This window comes from Mytilus californianus, unplaced genomic scaffold (genome assembly GCF_021869535.1).
Source record: "Mytilus californianus isolate M0D057914Y unplaced genomic scaffold, xbMytCali1.0.p SCAF_13, whole genome shotgun sequence".
In the NCBI taxonomy this organism is placed as follows: domain Eukaryota; kingdom Metazoa; phylum Mollusca; class Bivalvia; order Mytilida; family Mytilidae; genus Mytilus; species Mytilus californianus.
Window position 1 is genome coordinate 9,643,375 of NW_026262615.1, and position 24,185 is coordinate 9,667,559.

General features: G+C 33.0%; 1 protein-coding gene across 1 annotated transcript in view; it reads right to left on the reverse strand.

The window, feature by feature from the left end:
* Positions 1-24,185, reverse strand: part of LOC127723848 (uncharacterized) — a 373,964-nt gene that overhangs the window by 215,992 nt on the left and 133,787 nt on the right. The window contains exons 38-44 of the mRNA XM_052230569.1: positions 22,193-22,386; positions 21,064-21,179; positions 19,846-20,005; positions 18,494-18,568; positions 17,772-18,005; positions 16,890-17,097; positions 14,800-14,970 (exon numbers count right to left, since the gene is read on the reverse strand). Of these exons, the coding sequence (XP_052086529.1) occupies positions 14,800-14,970; positions 16,890-17,097; positions 17,772-18,005; positions 18,494-18,568; positions 19,846-20,005; positions 21,064-21,179; positions 22,193-22,386 (1,158 nt within the window). The remainder of the gene's footprint in view (positions 1-14,799; positions 14,971-16,889; positions 17,098-17,771; positions 18,006-18,493; positions 18,569-19,845; positions 20,006-21,063; positions 21,180-22,192; positions 22,387-24,185) is intronic.

Sequence of the window (24,185 nt, forward strand, 5' to 3'; positions counted from 1 at the left end):
ACAATTCAAACGAGAAAACTAACGGCCTGATTTATGTACAAAACAACAAACGAAAAACAAATATGATAAACAGCAACAAACAACAACCACTAAATATCAGGCTCCTGGCTTGGGACAGGCAAAAACAGAATGTCGCGGGGTTAAAATAGTTTGATGGCGCAAGATCCCCCCCCCCCCTCTAACCTGGGACAGTGGTGTTACAGTAAAACATAAGAACATAGTACTATAAAAAGCAGTTGAAAGGGCTCAAGTCATCAGATCGCTACAAAGCATAAACATCTAAAAAAACAACACAAACCGGACGTGGCAAGGTATTTATACAAAAAAGACACTTAAACAGTTCTGAGAGTACTAGCGGTTTTGACAGCTATTGCAAGGCCAAAAACAACTAATGCCTGAAGTTCAGTGGTTGTCGTTGGTTCATGTCTGTCAAATGTGTTTTTCGTTAATTGTTTTGTTATAAATTAGGCCGTTAGTTTTCCCAACTGAATGTTTTATATTTGTCATGTCGGGGCCTTTTATAGCCGACTATACGGAATGGGTTTTTCTCATTATCGAAGTTCGTTCAGTTGCCTATAATTGCATACATCCACTTCATTTGATCTCAGGTGGATAGTTGTCTCATTGGCAATCAAACATCATCTCCTTATTTTTATAATACAAAAATCATGTATCTGAGATTACTATGTTCGTCAACCTTCTTGAATAGATCAAGAATTTATGTCACTTGAAATCAAATATATATACTGTCCTGTATATGAGCATAAAAATTAATCCTATTTCAAACTATTTTCATTCTTTATAGACATTAAAGGCTGAATAAGATCATGATGATATGTTTGGTAAATACAAATATTTACAAATTTTTAATAGTTTTAATTAATTACTCGTCAATAAATTATTTAAATTTAACCAATTACTTTACGCAGTATTGTGTAATTGTAAACGAAATCTAATGTATGTTATTTTAAATGTAATTATAATTCAATTAATCACATTTCAAAGCAAATGTCCCTAGATCTAATTGAAACTTAAGTTGGAATAAAGAGTTGGTTTTTTTTTCTTTTAGTAATTTGTAAATTATTTCCATTATGCTTAATTGTTGGTTTTGTTCTTTTAACTGAGCTGTAAAACATGCAAAATGTGGCTATCTCAATTCATAATATATATCTTCTTTCACATTTATAATTCTCTGAAGTTTTACGAATTTTTAGTTTAAGGATAAGGTTTGAAAAAACAGGCGGAAGATAAAATGGGGACTTTCAAAACTCATAAGTCGAGACAATGCATGCCAAATAATCGAAAGATGACTAAAAGACAAACAAGTTCACAAATTCTAAAGCTTTAAAACTATACTAAACGAACCCCGCCAAAACACTAGAGTAATCTCAGGTGTAAGAAAAGGGTTAGCAAATCCTGCTCCAATAGTGGAACCCGTCTTGTATCTCATGGTAGGTAAAATTCGTGAACGCGATTGATAGATTGAATGAATGAATGAATAGTGCTAACCTCATCGCTCAAAACTGACACTATACAAGTAAATATTAATATACAAACCTTATTGCCAGGTAGTAAAACCCTATACAGTTATAATCTTTATAAACGTTTTTAGTGTTTCCGAATCCCTTTATTTCTGTTGTATATTCATCATCTGCATGATCTGTGCACTTTAAAAAATGTTTAAATTTAATCTTATCTTTATAAAATTACAATGATTATCTATGATAATAATCAAACATAGTGTGAGCCAGCACAGTTAATGTTATTTTAAACCAGCTATATATAGAGCTTAACTAATACAAATAAGTATTATTGTACAGGAAAGAAAACCTATAAAAACAAATGTTTATACCTTCATTGTCCTTCAAAAGCAATACAGTTGCTTATTTTCATAAGAAATGTATTACTTTACAAGGATGAAAATCTGTTCTATTTATTTATTTTAAATGCTTTAAAAATTGTTACGAATGTGAAATGATAATATGCATATGTATTAACTAATTCAAGCCCTTGAATAATATTAGTATTTAACACTACCGGGTAGAGAAGACAATGTTAATATAGAGAATCAGAATTACTTGAGAAAAAAATGATGAGGTCTTTAGATATTTGAAAATGACGAAGTTGACAACAACCTAGTTAACCTAATGTCTATACTATATGCAAGGATGGACTATGAGTGTCTCAACCCATTAGCAACATGTTTTTGCGGTGTTTGATTTTTCGATACCAATATAGTCGGCTGATCCGTAATTCTACCGAAAAAAAAACTACTGTAGCCTTCATTTATGCACGTGTCAAAATGTGTGAATTTTATTTTTTATATCCAATAACTCCTAAATCTCTCTTGTCCAATTTTATTAGTTATTACAACAGCCCTTATACAACTATGTAGCGATACTGGCAGAGGTTAAAGTTTCAGAAAAAAAGGATTTACTTTATATTAAGTTATTGTCATACAATCACTGCTTGGGGTCTTCGAAAGAGCACATTCATCATGTTGATAAATCAATAAGTTTATATCACATTCAATTTCCAGATTTGGCAAATAACTTGGAGGCTTAATAAACAAACAAAAACATTTTGACTCGACTTGTCATATTTGAATTATTTTCATTTGTAAGGGGGAACACAGCGTTTCAATATTTTCACTTTCAAAAGCACAAGGAACTGAAAATTGTCAATGATAAATCAGATCCAAATGCTGGTTACAAGAACAATGTCTTATCTTTTGACAACTTGCATAGGACATCAAACTGTGTATTTGCTTGACATGTCCCGAGTGTTCAAATATGTCATTATGTTTTGTTTTTTTCTTGTAAGACAACGGTTTAGTTTTCCATCTCATGGTGTTCTATTTGTAGATTGAGGTCAGTGTGTTTCTGTTGTGCTTTAAGGAGGGTAACAGGGACTCAGATTGTGTGACACACTTTGAACAGGCTAATGTTAATTCAACGTTTATATAATTAGAGCCACTATCATATTTAAGTTTGGTAGAAGAAAGTATGATGTCGGCAAACAAGCATGTCAATAAAAAAATATTTGATTTTAATACTAGAATTAGAATTATAAGGTCTAGTTATCACAGATACCACCCGTTTGTAGACAAACTCTTTAACGGTCATTCCGAAACCCAAATTCAAATTGAATGTTACCTGTGTTTTATATTTCGTTATCTTGAATTAAAATGTAAAAAGAATGTACACGCTAAAATGTTTCGTCTGCTTTAATTATCATGATTTAACTGAAAGTCTGAAAATTTTGAAGGTTTTACAGTATCACATAAACTTAACATCAATGATCCATGTAAAAAGTTAAATCACAAAAATACTGAACTTCGAGGAAAATTCAAAACGGAAAGTCCCTAATCAAATGGCAAAATCAAAAGCACAAACACATCAAATGAATGGACAACAACTGTCATATTCCTGACTTGGTACAGGCATTTTCTTATGTAGAAAATGGAACAGATACCGATATCAACAATTGGGAGGCTGAAATCATCTCTTTTGTCGTAAAGTTTTGTTTTCAACCGACCCTCATAGTCAATTTCTAGATATAAGTCCTAATCAAATGGCATAATCAAAAGCTCAAACACATCAAACGAGTGGATTCGTCTGTCATATTTCTGACTTGGTACAGGCATTTTCTCATGTAGTAAATTGTAGTGGATTGAACCTGGTTTTATAGCGCTAAACCTCTGACTTATAATTATTACTGTCGCATCAAATTCCATTATATTGACAACGATACGTGAATAAAACAAACAGACATAATAGGTAAAAATGTCAAAATAGAGGTACAGCAGTCAACACCGTGTCACAATCTTAATCACAACAAAAACAAACAAATATTTAAAAAAGAAGCACAAAAAAGCATATATTACATTTAACAACCTCATTCATTGCTTACTTATTTTTGTATTTCATTTATGTATGCCAAATCAACCCATAAAGGATCGAGGGATTTTGAGCACTGGGACCGAATCGTTTTTCTAACATTTACTCTGGCGTAGAATCGCGTGTTTGACGTCAGAATGTAAACAATAAATGAGATCAAGAGCAGCGGAACCTCAGCAGACATGAACACCTTAAAAGTGCCTAATGACCCATGAAAATGAGTTCGAGGTCAGATGAAGCCTGCAAGATGGACAAGTACACCTTACAACCATACCATACACCAAATATAGTAAACCTGTTGATAATGACATCTGAGAAACAAACCTTAGTACGAAAAATTAACATTGACCAATCAATTATGACAAGAGGCTCTCAAGAGCCTGAATCGCTCACCTGTTATTTTTTTTGCTTAAATCTTTCATCAATGATTTTTTTTGCTGTTTACCCATATGTTCCATTTTAGCTATAGTGTCTATGTTTCTTGACGTACAAGGAAATGAAGTACAAAATTTATACTAGATTCATTTCAGAAGATTTTTAAAGTAAAAAAACATCAAACAACTTGAGTAAAACTGTCCTTAAAGGGCAATAACTCCTAAAGGTTTATATAATAGATCATATGTAGATCTTACTTTGCTGAACATTTGTGCTGTTTACAGTTTATCTTTATCTTCAATAATATTCAAGATAATAACAAAAAACTGCAAAATTTCCTTAAAACAACCAATTTAGTGGCAGCAACCCAACAATGGGTTGTTCGGTATGTCTGCATATTTCAGGGCAGATAGATCTTGACCTTTGGAACATTTTTACCCCCGGTCAGATTTGCTCTAAATGCTTTAGTTTCTGAGATATAAGCCAAAAAACTGCATTTCACCCCTATGTTCTATTTTTAGCCATGGCGGCCATGTTTGTTGATGGATCAAAATTTCGGATACAATTCATAAACTAGATTCCTAAAGGAACATTCATTCAAAGTTAAGAAGTATTAGGCACAATAGTTTCAGAAGAGAAGATTTATAAATGTTAGCAAACTTGATGAACACATTGCGTAAAATTGTATTTAAAGGGCAATAACTCCTTAAGGGGTCAATTGACAGATTTGCTCATTTAATTTTCTGTAGATCTTACTTTGCTGAACATAATTGCTGTTTACAGTTTATATCTATCTATAATAATATTCAAGATTATAACAAAAAACTGCAAAATTTCCTCAAAACTACCAATTTAGTGGCAGCAACCCAACAATGGGTTGTTCGATTTGTCTGAAAATTTAAGGGCTGATAAATCTTTACCAATTGAACAATTTTACTCGTGTCAGATTTGCTCTAAAAGCTTTAGTTTTGGAGATATAAGCCAAAAACTGCATTTGACCCCTATGTTCTATGTTTAGCCATGGCAGCCATGTTTGTCGATGGATTAAAACTTCGGATACAATTTATAAACTAGATATCCTAAGGAACATTTAGATGAAGTTTCAAGGTATTTGGGCAAGTAGTTTCAGAGGAGAAGATTTTTAAATGTTACCAAACTTGATGAACAAATTGTGTAAAATTGTCTTTAAAGGGCAATAACTTCTTAAGGGGTCAATTGACAATTTTGGTCATATAAAAACTTTTTTGTAGATCTTACTTTGCTGAACATTATTGCTGCTTACAGTTTATATCTATCTATAATAATATTCAAGATAATAACAAAAAACTGCAAAATTTCCTTAAAACTACCAATTTAGTGGCAGCAACCAAACAATGAGTTGTTCGATTCGTCTGAAAATTTGAGGGCTAATAGATCTTGACCAATTGAACAATTTGACCTCATGTCAGATTTGCTCTAAAAGCTTTAGTTTTTGAGATATAAGCAAAAAACTGCATTTGACCCCTATGTTCTATTTTTAGCCATGGCGGCCATGTTTGTCGATGGATCAAAACTTCGGATACAATTTATAAACAAGATACCCTAAGGAACATTTAGTTAAAGTTTGAAGGTATTTGGCCCAGTAGTTTCAGAGGAGAAGATTTTTGAAATAGTTTACGACGACAGACGACGACAGACGACGGACGACGACGGACGCCAAGTGAAGGCATAAGCTCACATGGGGCCCTTCGGGCCCCGGTGAGCTAAAAATGAGGTCAAGGATAATTTAACCCTAACAGACAGACATAGTCACCGTACAACAATCCAATACACCAAATATAGTTTACCTATTACTTTTAATATCTGATAAACGGCCAAACCCACAAAAAATGTACAAACCAATAAACCATTAAATGAGGTCATGGTCATATGAATCAAGCCAAATAAACAAGTACACCTAAAAACATTCCATACACCAAATATGGTGGCCTTATTGCTTATAGTATTTGAGAAAAAAAACCAAACCATAAAAAATTTAACAGCGACCAATAACCCATGAAAATGAGGTCAAAGTCAGATGAAACCTGTCAGTCGGACTTGCAAGACTAACAGTTCTTCCATACACCAAATATAGTTGACCTTTTACTGAAATTATGGTAAAATGATAAGAAGGGTTATTGTAGCAGATTCGACCTGTAAGGCAACAATGAATATAGAAAGTTCATCACAAGTATATTGTAACTTTTCAACAGATGGTTTGGTTAGTCTTTGAATTAAACTAGATGATAGTGTTGGTATCCATCACCAACACTACTAACTGCTCAGAGTCTGAAAAGACCATATTTCCTGGTCGAGCACTGATTTTACTTGACAAGACTCCACATAATCTCGACAGTACTTAATTGTGCTCGACTTCGGTCTCGACTTTACTTAATAAGTCTCGACTGATCTTGACTCTGTCTGAATCAGCCTATCTATCTCAATTATATTTTGATCTTACAAAATGCCAGGTTATTTGGTAGTTTGGTTTATTGCTGTCAAACTTAAGGATTTAATTAATTGGTAAAAAGGCTAGAATTTTCAGTTCAGTTATAATTGAGATAGCTGTAGACTTTTGTGAAAATCCATGTTGATTTTGAAAAAGTTATAGAAATTTTTAAAGGTGACTATCTGAATTTAGTCGGAACTGAAATGTCTAGTAAAATCAATATATAATTGAGATAGCTGTAGAGTTTTATGAAAATCCAAGTTGATTTGAAAAAGTTATAGTAATTTTTAAAGGTGACGATCTGAATTTAGTCCGAACTTAAAATTCTAGTAAAATCAATATATAATTGATATAGTTGTAGAGTTTTATGAAATTCCAAGTTGATTTGAAAAATTGTACAAATTTTTAAAGTTGACTATCTGAATTTAGTCTGAACTGAAAATTCTAGCTTTTTTCACTTATTAATTAAATTCTTGAATTCTACAGCAATAAACCAAACTACCAAATAACCTGGAATTTTGTAAGATCAATACATAATTGAGATAGATGGCCTGATTCAGACCAGTGGTGACTAAATTTTAAGGACAAGACTGGTCGAGACAGGTCGAGACTAAATCGAGGCTGGTCGAGACTAAGTCGAAACTGGTTGAGACTGATCAAGACTGGTCCAGCATTGGTCGAGACCATATTCAGAATGTACCAAGTCGAGCACAAAATATGGTCATTTCAGACTCTGCAGTTTGTAGTGCAAGTGTCACGCAGAATGCGAAAAGTTCAATTTGCTGATTTGCCACGACCATCAACGTACACAACACACCTTCTATTAGTAATGAATAATCATACAGAGTGTCATTCAGTCAGGGTTAAAGCTAGAGAGTGGAAACATATGTACATTTTTTATGCTAAAGGTTACGAGTTAATGCTATGCCTATTGTTTTACCTTAAATTAATTACATTTTTCTATCAGAAAACCTATTCTAAATGAAACTTTAATATAAAGCAATTTTCATTGCTGCATAGGTGTATTTAACTTTCGGAAGTAAACCCTTGTTCAGTTTATATCAAATTTCATTACTTCATATGTGCATTTAACGTTCAGAAAGGGAAAGCATATACTAGGTCAAAGGTGTCAAGCAATAAACAAAAATTATACTGGCACATTAAATCAAAAATAACTATACAATTATAGAAATGAAAGTTTTATTTATATGATAACATAGTAGATTATTAACAAAATCCTGATAATTCCCTCTTCTCTGCAAGTTTGTATGTAGTATGTGTCAAGTCTCTTCAGTTTGTATGTAGTATGTGTCAAGTCTCTTCAGTTTGTATGTAGTATGTGTCAAGTTTCTTCAGTTTATATTTTAACATCATTTTTATCATGTTTTTCTTAGTTCCATAACTGAAATAACAACATATATAAAACACACAACACTAATCTGTTCCCGTTTGATCTTATTCTCCTCCATTTGAATGTTGTATGCCCTTAAATAAATTTCTCTAGGTTTTTTTTTAGCTGTTCAAATGGACAAAAAATTAATCAAATGAGATCAGAACAAGAACACATCACATCACTGGTTTAATTGTGTTTATCAGTCTTATTTTTCACTTTAAAATCTTCAATGAGTGATGAGCTCTTCAAAAAGGAGGTAAAGCAGAGTAAACAAAGTGTAGAAATGAAACAGTAGCATTTCCCCTAAGACATTACGCATGGAAAGAATTAAAACTACTGGCATAAAACAATCTCAAATTTTTTACACATATTTTACATGATTTATACAATTTTTTTGTTCTTTTTTTAACGTAATATATTACACTTTTTATTTAACAGCTGCACCACACAATGCAGCTGTATATTTTCATATTAATTCAATCATTGTAGGATAAAGTTAATAATCTAATAATTTGTTTACATACTTACCTGGTTAAAAAAACAGTATATAATGAGCAGGTTTTATCAATTTATACCTTTTTTTCTCTTTTTGTACAATATTTTTCATAATTTTCATTACAGGATGGAAACTTTTAAAAGAGGTTCACCAAGGGAGATAATTAGAACAAGATTTTCATTTGCTAACCTGTTACACTGAATGTTTAAAATCCTTATTTAGATATTAATTTGAAAACTTATTCTCAAGAAATAACATTGATTTCACAAACCATTGATAAACAAAGTGATTTTCTGAATTATAAAAAAAATATCAATTGGTGTAATAAAGCTAATGGAACACATCAACAGCTATGAAATGTTGATATAACAATGAAACGTTACATGAACAATGTAATTAATGTACACTTCTTATATGTATAAACAAAAATAGGTCAAGAAGTGTGTTGCTGTACATTTAAATAATTTACCATACTATTTTGACTAATAAAGGAAATGGTTTTGTACATTGAACATTTGTTCTATTCGGGACAATATTGTTTCTTGATCTATTTGTACTGAGGTGACCACACTACTTCTCATCTTCAAAATATGTGATGATAGTGTGCCTCATTTTACATATATTTCTTATTGTTGTGATTGGTTAAAAATGTGTAAAATAACAGATTTTCAAATGTTACAGGAATACTGTAATAAGCTATAAAATGGTGTCAAAGCTTCAAACTAATTGTATAAAGTGAGATGTTATGGTTAAATGTGGTTGAAATTGAAAAATAAACAATCCAAATCATATAACTACATGATAAATATACAATAATAATAAACAAGTGGGCAAACATATCTGAACAAAAGCTCTATCAATACAGTTTATAAATGCTTGTAGTCATGGTAACAAGAAAATCTGTCCAATAATCTGCCCTTAGGATCTACTCTAATCCGGTTTCCTTGGTACCCTCTTTAGTTTGCTGCTTCAGTGGAAGGTGCAGTTTCTTTGGCTTGATGAGCTTGCAGTACAGCAACGGCTTCATTTACCTGAGAAATACATATCATTTTCATTTTTATTAAACAATTGACACAAATGGTAGATTGATTACAGCTATGTCAAGAATTACTGCATACAAAAAATGCTATCAACATTGACAAACCTATCCTGTTGTGATTTTTAACAACAAAATAATCATGGCAATAATTTCTTAATTTATTTACAATATTTGGATAAAACAAATCTACTCTAAGAAAGGTCATCTGGATCCTTAACTACAATAAATTAAATTGTAAGACATATTAATCTGACAGCACATTTTATATCCCATTAACAAGATGTGGAATGATAACGTAAATCAACATTTATATTCTGATACAGAATTTCATTTTAGGTAAATCCAGTCAGAACTCAAGGATCATTCAAATTCCAAAACAGTTTCGTATGTATTATTTGCAATGGTATGAATTTAAGTAAGAAAATCTTTGCGTATGAAATAATTCCTCTCTAAAAAAAAATTTGGTTTTAGGCTGTTTCTGAACATACATTCAAGTCGCATGGATTTTGAAATTTCCATTAATTACCAGAGGGAATTGGAAACACCTTTTCTTGGCTGGAAAACCTTCAGATGTGGATTTTTTTAATTTTCTAATTCATACAAATTGTAGGAGAAAAAAAGCTTATAGTTTTTCAATGCTTTTACAAATGTTAAATTTGAGTTGATTGTCAGAGTGGACTGGTAGAAAAAGGAAAATCAATCTGAACGGTAGTGTGCCATGTGATGAATTACACTAAATATACAGTTAAAAAAGGTTTCCTACACAATCTCCCTTTTAATCATTTGTCCTACAAACCTTAGCCTCTAGTGACTCCTTGGATTTCAACATGTGTAGCAATTCCGAGTTGTCTATTTCCAGTAACATTCCAGTGATCTTTTCAGCCAGGTCTGGGTACATACTTTGGATCAGAGGGAACAGACGTTCTCCTAACATCTGCTTCTGTTCCTGATGGGGGGCATCAGCCAACATGCTAGCAGTCAGAGGCTCCTGACCTTGAAAATGAATCACTCCTCCTTGGGCTGGAGGCTGAAACAGAATTATATTTATATATGTGTTAATGCTGTTAATTTCCTTATAAAAAAACCAAATAGCCACAGCTTCATCCAACTTGTGAAAAAAAAATTATAAAATCTGAGGAATTATGCTGAAATTTACGGAAGCCCTGGAGTGCCCTGTAAAAAAAAATTACAACTTGTGCGCAACAGTTACTATCTTGTGCGCACAAGTTACACAACTTGTGTGCACGAGTTACGCAACTTGTGCGCACGAGTTACTATCTTGTGCCCACGAGTTACTAACTTGTGCGCACGAGTTGTACAACTTGTGCGCACAAGTTACAAGTGTTCTAATTGATATGCCCTCATCTTGCTTTGAAGACTTATTAATGGAACGCCGTAACTACCTAATGCAAACATATGTATATATATGCGCATTCTTTTCAATATCTGCACATACTGTTTCTATATATGCACATACTTTTCCTATATATGCGCATAGTTTACTTTATATGCACATACTTATTCTTTATATGACCGTAGTCTGGTGCCTTCATCTGTAGTCATGCACTTGTTTTGCAAGCCAAAACCTTGTACTAGTCGATTTGTTTGTAATGAATTTTAACACAAGGATTCTTACCACTAATGGCACGTTGGAACTGATTTTAGTGGTTGTTGTCCCAACTGTTTAGTAAGAAAGGGTCAAACTTGAATTTTCCTTTTCTTAATTTGACGAAGCCCATGCACACAAAAGTAATAACTAAAACACGCAGACAGAGTTCTAATGTAGGCCGTGGGTCACTTATCGTCCTTGAGTAATGCCCCTTTTCAACTTGAAAAAATGCTCTTTTATTTTGGTTTCCGCCCTTGGTCTTTAGTTTGCTTTATCCAAATGTAATGAAACTCACAATCAATGTTAAGAATAACAACAGTCAGATTTCGAATTGGATAGTAATTCATTTTCTACAATTATGCCCCTTTATAACTTGAAAAATTGAAAAGCTTGAGCGGGGATTTCGCGTTGTCAGACACATTCTTATTTTATTGTAATATTATGGTTTTTGTTGTTGTTAAAAAACCAACAGCAGCAGTATGCAATTTGTCTCTGTGGGAAAAATCTATTCCCAGTGAATAGAAGACGATTTACTTCGTTTATCTCTCGCCTGCGACGAAATCGCAGAGTAAGACATAGGTACTAATATCCAGCGACGGCTTTCACTATTTAACTATTTGTATAAAGCTTTATGTTTCCGAAGATAGAAGACTTGGATGCTTCATACTTTGTTTGTAGATACCTTATGTTTCAAAGTTTTCGTCTGTCATATGTCCATAGGCCTTGACCTAATTTAATTGGTACAACGACAGCTGGAGCAAATTTAAAGGTTTTTTTGACATGTGGATTTCTCACTTATTATGAATAATGGGATCATAACTACATGTTGTTCATGGGTACTTTGCAATGTTCGTCAGACATGGTTCACCTGACCATGACCTCATTTAATGGATAAGTGATCAAGGTTAAAATTACGTGATTAGTTCATTTATCAGAAGTTATAAGACAATGGATCAACTATATGTGGTACATGTCAGTCTGGCAGGTTTTATCTGACCTTGACCTCATTTCCATGGTTCATTGGTCAATGTTAAGTTTTCCTTGGAAAATAGAGTTAACCTGTTGGTTATTGTATCTAAGAAACAGACTATCTGTATTTAGTGTATTTTTTTGTTCGGATATACAAGTACCCGGCCACGTCCTCTCTGTGTTTTTGTTAGATGTATTTCTATTTGTATCCATCTGATGAGTTAAGCCTTTTTCAACTGATTTGTATAGTTCGTTCTTATGTTGTACTGTTACACCACTGTCTAAGTATAGGGGAAGGGTTGGGATCCCGCTAACATGTTTAACCCCGCCACATTCTGTATGTATGAGCCTGTCCCAAGTCAGGAGCCATTAATTCAGTGGTTTTCGTTTGTTGATGTGTTACATGTTTGTTTTTCGTTCATTTTTTTAACATAAATCAGGCCGTTGGTTTTCTCGTTTGAATTGTTTTATCATTGTCATTTCGGGGCCTTTTATAGCTGACTATGCGGTATGTGCTTTGCTCATTGTTGAAGGCCGTACGGTGACCTATAGTTGTTAATTTCTGTGTCATTTGGTCTTTTGTGGATAGTTGTCTCATTGGCAACCATACCACATCTTCTTTTTTATATTAACAAGTAACTTGTGCGCACAAGATAGTAACTTGTGCGCACAAGATATGCGCACAAGTATTATTTTTTTTACATGGTACTCCAGGGCTTCCGTAGATATTGCAATGAATTCAGAAATTATTGAGTGCATTTATTATTTGAAAATTATCAAAAATGCTAGTTTTATCATTGCGATTTTAGTAAAAGCTACATACATATATGTGTTTGATATAAGGCTGCGAGTTCATATTATTGAGATACTCAAGAAGTTGCATTATTTACATTAATAAAAACCTCGCAATAATTTCTGAATTTACAGTAATACAATGAAATGATTCTTTACTTTTAATTCACATGATTCAATTTCAACTTTATACAAAAGACATCGAAGGGAACATAACATCTTTAGAATGAAATAATTCAACAATCTTATTCTTTACTTTCTTTCAGTTTCAATGTAATTTTATACAAAAGAAAAATAATTGGTCAACATGGTAAATGAATGAAATCAATTATATAATCCCCTTTTTCAAAAGCCATTGCATTACCTTCACTAAAGATACAGAATTTTGGATCAATTTCAAAACAACTTCTCACTTGTGTAATAGACCCTTTAATTGAAAACAAACGTGTTTATTCTTTAATGGTCTATCTGTGGCATAACCATGTTTTGGTGAGTCATGCATTGTAATACATCAGAGTTCAGGACTAAAAAGAAATCAAATTTTCACTCAGAAATAGACCTTTAGTTGGCCCCAGATAACAAACTGTACCTGTGGCATAACCATGTGTTGGTATCTTCCAGCTTGAGGTGGGTTTCTCATCAGTGTAGCTGAATACCTGTTGGCTGGGTTGAGTACTCCGGCTGGGGGAGGCACTTGTCCTCTGCATGGTATAGACTGTGGCATGCGAGGTGGTTGGCCTGTGCCAGACTGTCCTGTGATTGGACGAGCATTCATTCCGCCACGGATGTTGACTTGACCAGGTTGTCTTGCTCCAGCGGCAGCAGGATTGCCAGGTCTAACCTGTTGTCCAGGCAGATTCTGGAATCCTGAAATTGGAAGATTACCTGTTGTACAAAGCTGGATCGTAATGACTATGTTAACAAAATGAATGGACTTATCTGACTCAAGGGTAATAAACTACTGAACAATGTTGTCATGTATTGGCTCATGTTTGCCTTCACATTAAATTAAAATAGGCCAAACAAGATGAACTGTTAGCTGTTTCTATAAATATCTACAGAACTTTTTGATTTACTGGATTGAGGTTCTCTTTAAAGGCGATTTCATGTGTCCGTGAAAATCTGTCTGGACTCATCATTTTCAAAACTTTTGAGTCCAAGGATGCATCTAGATTGTAAAGTATTGGAACACTTAACACACATTTTATCATTTTATAGCAAAAATTAAAATGTAATCTAAATATGTTTCATTTCCATGTTAATTTTGTTATGGGGAAGGAAATAATAAATGAAATAGTTTTTTTTTTACTGCTGGACTAGCCATGTCCAAAAATGATGAGTCTCTACACTTGCCTTCAAAAATACTTAGTGAAACTGTGATATATATATATCTAATATTTTACTTCGTGCTGTACTATGAGAATCATTACTTTGTTAATAAGTAAAGGTGGGAAGTTGATGAGCAATGGATTTGAAAACACATCACAGAATAGCATTCTCTAATGAAGCTCAATACTAAATTTTAAGAAATCTCCTATCAGAAGTTGCCAGAAAAATCGACATATTTTTTTATTGTTTCATACAAAGTCATTGGGGCCATGATAAGTACTCAGTTAACAGATAACTGATAAGTGATGAGTGAATTATATTGTAAAGCATGCTCACAGAAGCTTGCTATCATATTTCAGAAGCTCTGTTTTGCACTTTCTGAGGAAGATATCTTCATTGACCTTTCTCAACATCTTTATTTTTATACATACCACTAGCTGGTGTGGGCTGTCTTAGCTGTGTTGGCCATCTTGGACTTGCCCTCATCTGTGGCACCTGTGTTGGGGCATAGAAATTTCTCTGTCCCTGTGTCATGGTAGGAAGGATATACCCAGGTCCAGCTAATGGAAACATCTGATTCATCATACCGGCAGCAGGCTGTCCCGTAAATGATACACAATTCAAGCATGTAAAAACACATCAAAGATATGAAGCTTATAATATTTTAAGCCAGACGATGTTATCTACATAAGACTCATAAGTGATGTTTTAATAATAATAAAAAAGCCAGAAAAACACTCAGCAAATAGACAACATTTCATCTATAACTGAGGGTAAAAAAATTTACGTGCTCCAAATAATACGACAGAACATTTTTAGAACATTATCATGTCAATGATAGTTCATGTCAGCACAAAGTGGAACAACTGACAATAGATCTTTACCAAATGGCAAACCTACATTTACTGTGTAAGGTTATACTGCTTACCTAAACATTGTCCGACAGATGTTTTAATAAACCACCAGTATCATCAGATTTGTATGCTCTGTTGATAAGATGTGACATTTTGTCTCTGTCACAAATCTTACAAGTCAACTGTCGTTCGGATATTGTTCACAGTTCCGTCATTTTGAAGCTATTCATTTATGTGACTTTCATAATTTGACAAAGAACACAAATATGTCAAATTTAGGTATTCTTCGTAACTTGGGTAACTTAATGAATAGTTCAACAAATTTAGAATTTTAGGGAAATAAATACTTGCAAAGTCAGATGATTGATTTGTTGTTGAATGTCAAACAGTATATCAGCAAGCAAAATGAGCAGGAAGTGGGCGACCTATATTTGCCAACCTCTACGTCATTTGGTCTCCAGTGGAGAGTTGTCCTATTGGAAATCATTTCACAACTTCTTACTTTTATATAAACATTATAAGATATTTATTTTACATAATATGTACCATATCAGATATTTTGAATATAATTGGGAATATTTTAATAATAGGTAACATCCCCTTAACATACTGATATTGATGTTTTCGGCATTTCATGTTTCCAATTAACTGTGAAGTTTGGTACCTTACAGAAAACATTTTTTTTTCCATTGAGCGAGAATGTAAACAAATAAAAAGATGTGGTATGACTGTTTATGGGACAACTCTCCACCAGAGACCAAATGACGTAAAGGTAGCAATTATAAGTCATCGTAGGCCTTCAACAATGAACAAACCTCATACGGCAAAGCAGGCTACACAAGCCCCGAAATAACAAGCGTAAAACAATTTAAACAAGAAAACTAACGGCCTGATTTATGTACAAAACAATAACTGAAAACCAAATTGCGATACCCAGCAACAAACGACAAGTACTGAATTACAGGCTCCTGACTGCGGGCAGACAAATACAGAAAATTAGAACAAACTATAAAAAACTGTTTTGAAGCTTAAGAGCTTAACTCGTCAATTAAACCTCATGAATAAATGTACCTTCACAGATTATGTATTCTATCAAAGATACGTGGTTTTGAAATAAAGATCCTTCAATTATCAGTTGTTTGATATGCATTTAGATAGTAATGGTTCTAATAAGCACTAAAACATAAAATGAATACAAGATATCCCCGACAATTTGTGACATCCCCTTTAAATGACGTAAACAATTCAAAGCAAACAAAAATCCTCTTGACCTCATGGAAATTTGCCTAAAGTACAAAACCAGGTACATGTTCTAAAACATGTTTGTGGACAAACTTTGTTGGATAAGTTTTATTTTGGTATAATCTCTTACTGCATTTTAATACTTACAATATGCGTTAAGTATTTTGAGTAAATTCCACTTAGTTACAAATCAATTTCACTCTATTATTAAAATCTTAGTTTGATCACGGGGATGGTTAGTTAGTTTATATCTTCATATTCATACTAGCAATACGCTTCTTGTACTGTAATTCTAGTAAGCGGAATAGAATAAATGTATCTTCAAAGTTAAATTGGTTCGCTAAATCAACTTCTTTAAACAACTGTATATGAATTACTAATTTCTTGAAAATAGGTTAAATTGTCGTAAACAAAATGTTGGTTTACCTGCATTCTTATCCTAGCAATACGCTGCATATATTTTGATGCTAAATGAGCTTTCCTGTCTTCTTTTTGTTGTTCAAGAGTCACGTTAATTGATCGTTCCCCAACGATCCTTCCGTGCATTTCTCTGACAGCCTCAAATGCCTCCTCTGGAGAACTAAAACACACAAAACCAAATCCTTTGGATCTTCCACCTTCTGTTCTTTCAACCTACAAGTAACAGTGTAATTAAAAGGTCAAATACATTCCAATGAGTAAGTGCTGTCTTTTTAAAACTAATATAGTACCCACGACAGGCACTTTAAAGATAGAGTACATCCAATAGAGTCCATTACATGTTTACAATATAAATGAATAGTTGACACCCATCCATAGTTAAGATAAAGACATTCTTTGTGTCTGATGTTTATTAAAATGGAACAGCCCTTGATCTGTTTATTTAATATTTGTGTCGTACCTCAGTAAACTCAGTACAGCTAGGGTTGTTCAATGAATAATAACTCTTCGAAGTAAGGACAACATTGTAAGCCACTGCAAAATAGAATGATTGTGGTCGAAATCCTCCTTAAAAATAACCAAATAATTTCAGACAACATCACTGAAGGAATACATTGCAATGCTAGTTCTAATCAAAATTCAAAAAAAATATGCATAATGCTATTGGGATAGATGAGTTTTGGATCAGTAACTTAGGAGAAATTGAAAAGTGGCAGCAAGGTTGACTTTTTTGTTGTCGCTTTTTCGATGTTGAGAAAGAACATCAAAAGACTGATATGCCCACTTCATCGGTTTTGGTGAGTCTTGAATTTACCCTTATAGTTTACCAATTCATTGCTTGATTATTATTTTCTGTCATAAACCATTTGCATATTTTTCCTTCATACCTTAGCACTTGTAATGGTTCCAAACTGAGAAAATTCCTTCCTTAGTCGTTCATCGTCAATGTTGTCATCCAAGTTTTTTACATACAGATTCACTCCTTGGTGTCGATTAACTCTCTCCATTCTGATTCTCTCAAATTTGGCCCTAAGTTCAGTTTGTCTCTCAGCCCTTTTTTGGGCTCTGCCAGCACACAAAGTCTTATCGTGGATGGTTAAACCGTTCAAATCTTCAACAGCCTGTTAAAAATTAGACTTGTTAATTTTTCTTGATATGTTGTCAAAATTCATATCATTTGTCCATATTTACAAGGCTATAAAACATGTACTTTTTTTAGTATGTCAGTGTAAATAAAAAATTAAAAAAGCCTCTTAACGTAGAAAACAGTTCTTATATAATTCACTGCTTAAAAATTCTCTTCTAGAAGAGTAGTCATAGCAAAATGGTTCTCTGGAAATATTTGATTCAAAATTTGTACATACTGACTATTTTTTTTAAAGTGTTTCCCAAAATTTCCTAAATCTGTATGTGCACAAATGGGTTTTTAAGTTATAGATCGGAAATGATTTTAACAAATATACAAAATAATTGCTATTTGCCATGAACAGATTTAATTGGCAGAACTTTATTTTTTTTATTTCTTTATTTTCTTTTGTGTAAATAGATGAAATGTCTACCTCAGCTGGGTATTTTTGTGATTTTTACTCTTAAATATAAAGTAACACACCTTTTCTGCTGCCTCTGGTTCTTCATAACTTACGAATCCAATTCCACGACTCTTACCGCCAATATCAGACATGATCTGTCAAAAATGAATAAAATCATTATCATATATCGTAACATAAGTTTTCATTACCATCATTTAGTCACTGACAAATTCATTATTTTTACAGTACACACACTATGACACAGTTAAACATCACAAATGCTAGTTTTCAGTGCGTCATAGTGAAATAGAATCATTGATCTATAGTTTTCATATTTGGATTTGGTGCCTAGCGCACATCCACAAAACCAATGGAACATGGAGAAATATTCAACCAATCAAAATCACCGTGAAAGTCTATCTTTGAGAGTGAGTTTAACCCATTATCTTTTTGTGTACCGTACCACAATCTGTGAATAATTTGGTTCCATCAATAACAAAATAATTCAAGCACAAGTGTCCCGTACTGTAAGAGTTATACTTCTATCAATGTCTAAATACAATATTCATGAAGAAAATGAATGTAAAACCGTAAAACATTTTATGAGGGTCAGACTGTTTTTTTTTGTTTTTTTTTGGAAAATGTTTGTATGCCTTAACAATGTCAGAAATATTGGAACAAAGTTACTTCCAACAACACATACATTTTATTTTACAATAGCTTTACAAATTATCAGTTGCCAAAATAATCCTATAAAGTGACTAGTCACTTCAAACAATGAAAGTAACTAACATTCCACTACAAAACATAGCAACAATTTATCTGGCAACTAACACAAATTATAGTGGTCAGTTAATCCATACTTATACAGTGGCTGTGAGTGACAGTCCACTACGAAACATCACAATAGTTTACCTGGCCACTACAAAACATCACAATAGTTTGCATGGCGACTTCAAAACATCACAATAGTTTACCTGACACTACAAAACATCACAATAGTTTACCTGGCAACTACAAAACATAACAATACTTTACCTGGCCACTACAAAACATCACAATAGTTTAACTGGACACTACAAAACATCACAATAGTTTACCTGGACATACCAAAACATCACAATAGTTTACCTGGACACTACAAAACATCTCAACAATTTACCTGGACACTACAAAACATCACAACAATTTACCTGGACACTACAAAACATCTCAACAATTTACCTGGACACTACAAAACATCACAATAGTTTACCTGAAAACTTCAAAACATCACTAATTTTGCCTGGACACTACAAAACATCACAATTGTTTATCTTGCCACTACCACAAAATATAGTAGCAAGTCCTAAATCCACTATAGTTCCTCTTTAAACACAATTCAAAAACGTCCATACCCAAAGTCTTCCGTGAGGTTTACAAGTGTACATACCTTTACATTTATAAGTTTGCCGAATGGTTCAAATATATCTTTCAGTTCATCCTCTGACATCTCATCACTAAAATTCTTCACATAGATGTTATTAAATTTCTTCATCTTATCGCCTTGAATTTCAAGACGTTCCCGTCTATTCATGAATCGTCCTACACACCTAAAAAAAGAGACTTCAGTGCATTAAAGTGGCTGATATTCAGTTAATGTTAAAATCATGAACAGGCTTAAACCTTCGACCTAGGAAAATAAATACGTGTTTCCGGTATCATGCTGGAGAAAATGGAGTAGGTAAGTCGACAAATTATTTAATAGACAGGTGAAACCGTGTGACCTTGATAGTGCTTGTTCAAAAATAACCAAAACAAATTTCAAGAGGTAGGTGCATTATATGCGTTGGTAGGGTAAATAGAAATTCAAATATCTTTTTTTATCAAGCATAAACAGCTTAAGGATGTTCGCTGCCCTTTTTTGTTTTTTTTTATTTTTGTTCTGGTTTTATCCATGTAGAGCAATCAAAAATTTCGACCGCTAACTCCTACTTTTCTTCTCATAATTTAATTAAATATATTTTAAAAACCATTAAAGAAAAATCGTATGAAAATCTTGTTATTTCATCATAATTTGTGAACGAAAAAAGATGCCAATGTTAAATAGATGAAACATCTAGAGAAATTTATTTCCCGGTATATTTTCAATGGCTTATATCTCAAAATCAAAGATACGAGCATATAATTTTTTTCTGCTTTTTGAGTTCCATTATCTATATACTACCAACGTATAATAGTCGTTTTAAATGATTGTTATCTTGAAACAAAGTAGCGAACAATCTTCAAAAACTGCAAATAAGATAAAGTGTATTATTTATAAAAAAAAGACATACTAACCGTTCCCTCATTTACATTTAGATTATTTCATCTAAGCATTTTTTTCTTATTCTTATCAAACATATACACCTGGTTTCTGCCTACTCAACAACAAGTACTTATTGTGAACATTCATTGCTTTTTTTTCATCATTTCTGTACATTGATCCACAAAGTGGGTGTTTGGTTTTTAAACTCATGTGTCCCTACTAAACCTAATTATAAAATATGATATCACATAGACATATAAGTTAAAAATTGAAAGAAAGAAAAAGATTAAAATTGTTAAATTTTTGAGAGTGGACGATCAACTGATAAACACAACACACACAATGGTTACAAAAAACGCTTACACTTTCTTTCCATTCAACAACATCCCATTCACTTTTTCAATACAATTTCTAGCTGCTTCCTCAGTTTCAAAATGTATAAATCCGTATCCACGGGATCCATGCTTGTCACAGACAATCTGAAATTAACACAAATCACTAACATAAACTTCATCTGATATTTCCACATGCAGTCCTATCCTGATTATAATCAAATTATCAAAATTTTCAATGAAATGATTGACAGACATATGACCATGATGACTCACCAGTATGTAATTTGATAGTAATATATACAAATGTTGAAATACCTAAAACTTTGATATGTAAAAATACAAAATTTTCAAAATCAATGAACCATGATCTAAGTTACACATGTTACATGGCAACATTATTTCTTTGAAAATGAGATATGCCATTGCTTGTAGAGCTGGATATCAAATATCATTGACTTATCATAAAATATTCCTCTTAAACTGACCTTATCACAGACTTTAACATGTAAACTTTGAAAAAGTTTTAATAGACCATGACTAAGAGGGCAAGGCCAATCTGGTCAACTTAACACCATGGAAATGAGATGCACCCTGCTATAAAATCACAAAAGTAATATCATGGACCATTAGTGCTTTCCCTACAATTGGCATAATCACAATTTTTGACATTTAAACTAAAGAGTTGTTTAAAAGTACAATTAACATGACGGATACAACTGCATAACAAATATCCTTGATTTTCCATAGATGGTTCGTCTTAAACTGACATAATAAAAATTAATATAGATTGCCACTGCCAAAACATCATATCTTAGTCCCGATATTTAACTCCGTCAAGGATGATACAAAATACGTGTAAATAAACTCATCATAGATAATAGGATTGAAATTGTGTACGCCGGAACAAAAGACTCATCAGTGACGCTCGAATAAAAAAATTAAAAAATTAAAATCAAAATACGATGTTTGAAATATTGTATGTTTACAAAAATCTTTCTGACAGCTCCCTGTAATATAAAGAATCCCAAATAAATTTACCAAAATCTGATTTTATATCTTTATTATCTTTGCTTTGGTCAGGTTGTTTGGTTTTTTTTTTTGCTACTGAATTATTATAATCTGTTGAATAGATTTTTTTTTTTGAACAATTTTCTTACCTTACAGGATGAAATATTTCCAAAGGCAGAGAAGGTATCGTATAATGCCTCATTGTCAATGCTTTTGTCAAGATAATTGATGAATACGTTGCCAACACCAGATTTTCTGAGATAATGATCTGTTTGTGACCACATGATTCTTATTGGTCGACCTTTGATGGTGTCAAAGTTCAATACGTCAAGAGCTCTTTCAGCTGCAAGATACATGTACAAACATTTTTATTTGAGTATTCTATACATTTTGTGTTAGACAAGAACTACAAAAAATGATTGTAGCAGGATGCTGTTACGAAGTCTGCTAAACAATTTCCCATAAGTTGACAGCCGCTAGGACTCCCCTTGTTATTTATTCAATTCATATGTCAAAACATATACGGTAAAGGGTTGATATCTCAAACAATTACAAGTATCTGGAAAGTTATAAGTATCAGGGTAGGAATGAAGCCTGGGGATTGACAATAGATATCATTTAATGCATTTTGTCACTGAAGAACAAATTACAAAGTTTATGAGTGGGGATTTCGACCTTTTACAAGATATTAGAATATTTTCAAATAAAAGGGGATGATAGGGTGTCTCTTTGAGACTAACCTTATACTTCATTTGATTGTTTTTATCCAGAAAAGCATTTTCAATTCTTTAGATTCTCCAAATTTGTATAAAAATGGTAAATATAATATTCAATGTCTAAGCTTGACCTTTTAACCTAAAAGTATTGTAAAACTTCCTTTCTTTTGGTCCCTTTGATTGCACCACTAAACATGATAGTCTGGCATAATGTGGAACCCGTAGTTAATCTGACTAGCAATTTAGCAGAACTGCTGCGGACAAGTTCAAGGTAGAAATATGGCGGCAGAGGAAGAATAAGATAAGTTATGGTATGGTGTTTTCAGCACAATTGCTACATGTATATCTTGGTGACCGGTTTCTTGGTAAAGGAAGCCGGAGTGCCAGGAGCAACTGGTAATTCTAGTCAATAAAAATTGGTGTCTAACGCGCCTGTCATGTGCAAGGCTCGAACTCACAACCCTTTGTATTGGCAGGTTCATGTTACCGTATAGTCACTACTTAGATCACTTGACCACCGAGGTACCAAGAAAAAAAATAGGAAGAAGACAATTTATATGTGTGCCCATTATCAGTGTTCATCCATGTCAACACGGATATGCTGACTACTGGGTTATTGATACACCCTGGGAAGAACCCTCCACCAGCAGTGGTTATAGTGGTTAAAAAGTATTGAACGCGTCGAACGTTCTGGTACTCTCAGAAAAACAATGAATTTTTCAAACTTTGCAAGAAAAAAAGGTACTAAGGTTAGGCAGATCCTGCTCCACATGTGCCTAACGTTGTGTTGCTCATATAAGATCAAACCCGTTGATAAGTATAATACGATAGGTCACACTCGGGGAAAAAGAAGACGGATTGAGGGTACGACGATTGGGACATAACCGTCGTAATCTGTTAAACATATATTTCATCTATCTATATAGTGGACAATGAAGTTAAAGAATAGTGCTAGCTTCTTTTCATTCTTCATAAAAAGCTCCTGTATGAAGTCAGACTCGTATTAATAACTTAACAGGTCGACAAGAGGAACATATTTGGTGTCCATGGAACAGCCCATTGCTTGTTGAAAAACACTTCCCCGAAACGTAACAAATATGTTGTCAATCAGGAAAACAAGCAGATAGATAATGTCAGTTTCAGAAAAAAAAATGTTTGAATAGGAATGATTTTTTTTTTATGGTACAATTTATCCCCCTCTAAGACAAGTAAGCCACTCTTTTTTATGAAACAAAGCAGAAATCAACTCTTTCAATTTTTCTTTTCGTTTAGAATTGGTAATAATTGTGTGAAGTGTAGAAAAGTCAAATGTGTTAATACTATTGCAAATTGAAAAAATCTTAGATTGTATGTACTCTTACAGATCTTTGGAATATTTTAGTACCCACATCTGATTCACGCTGCCTCTCGAATAGGTAGTATAATA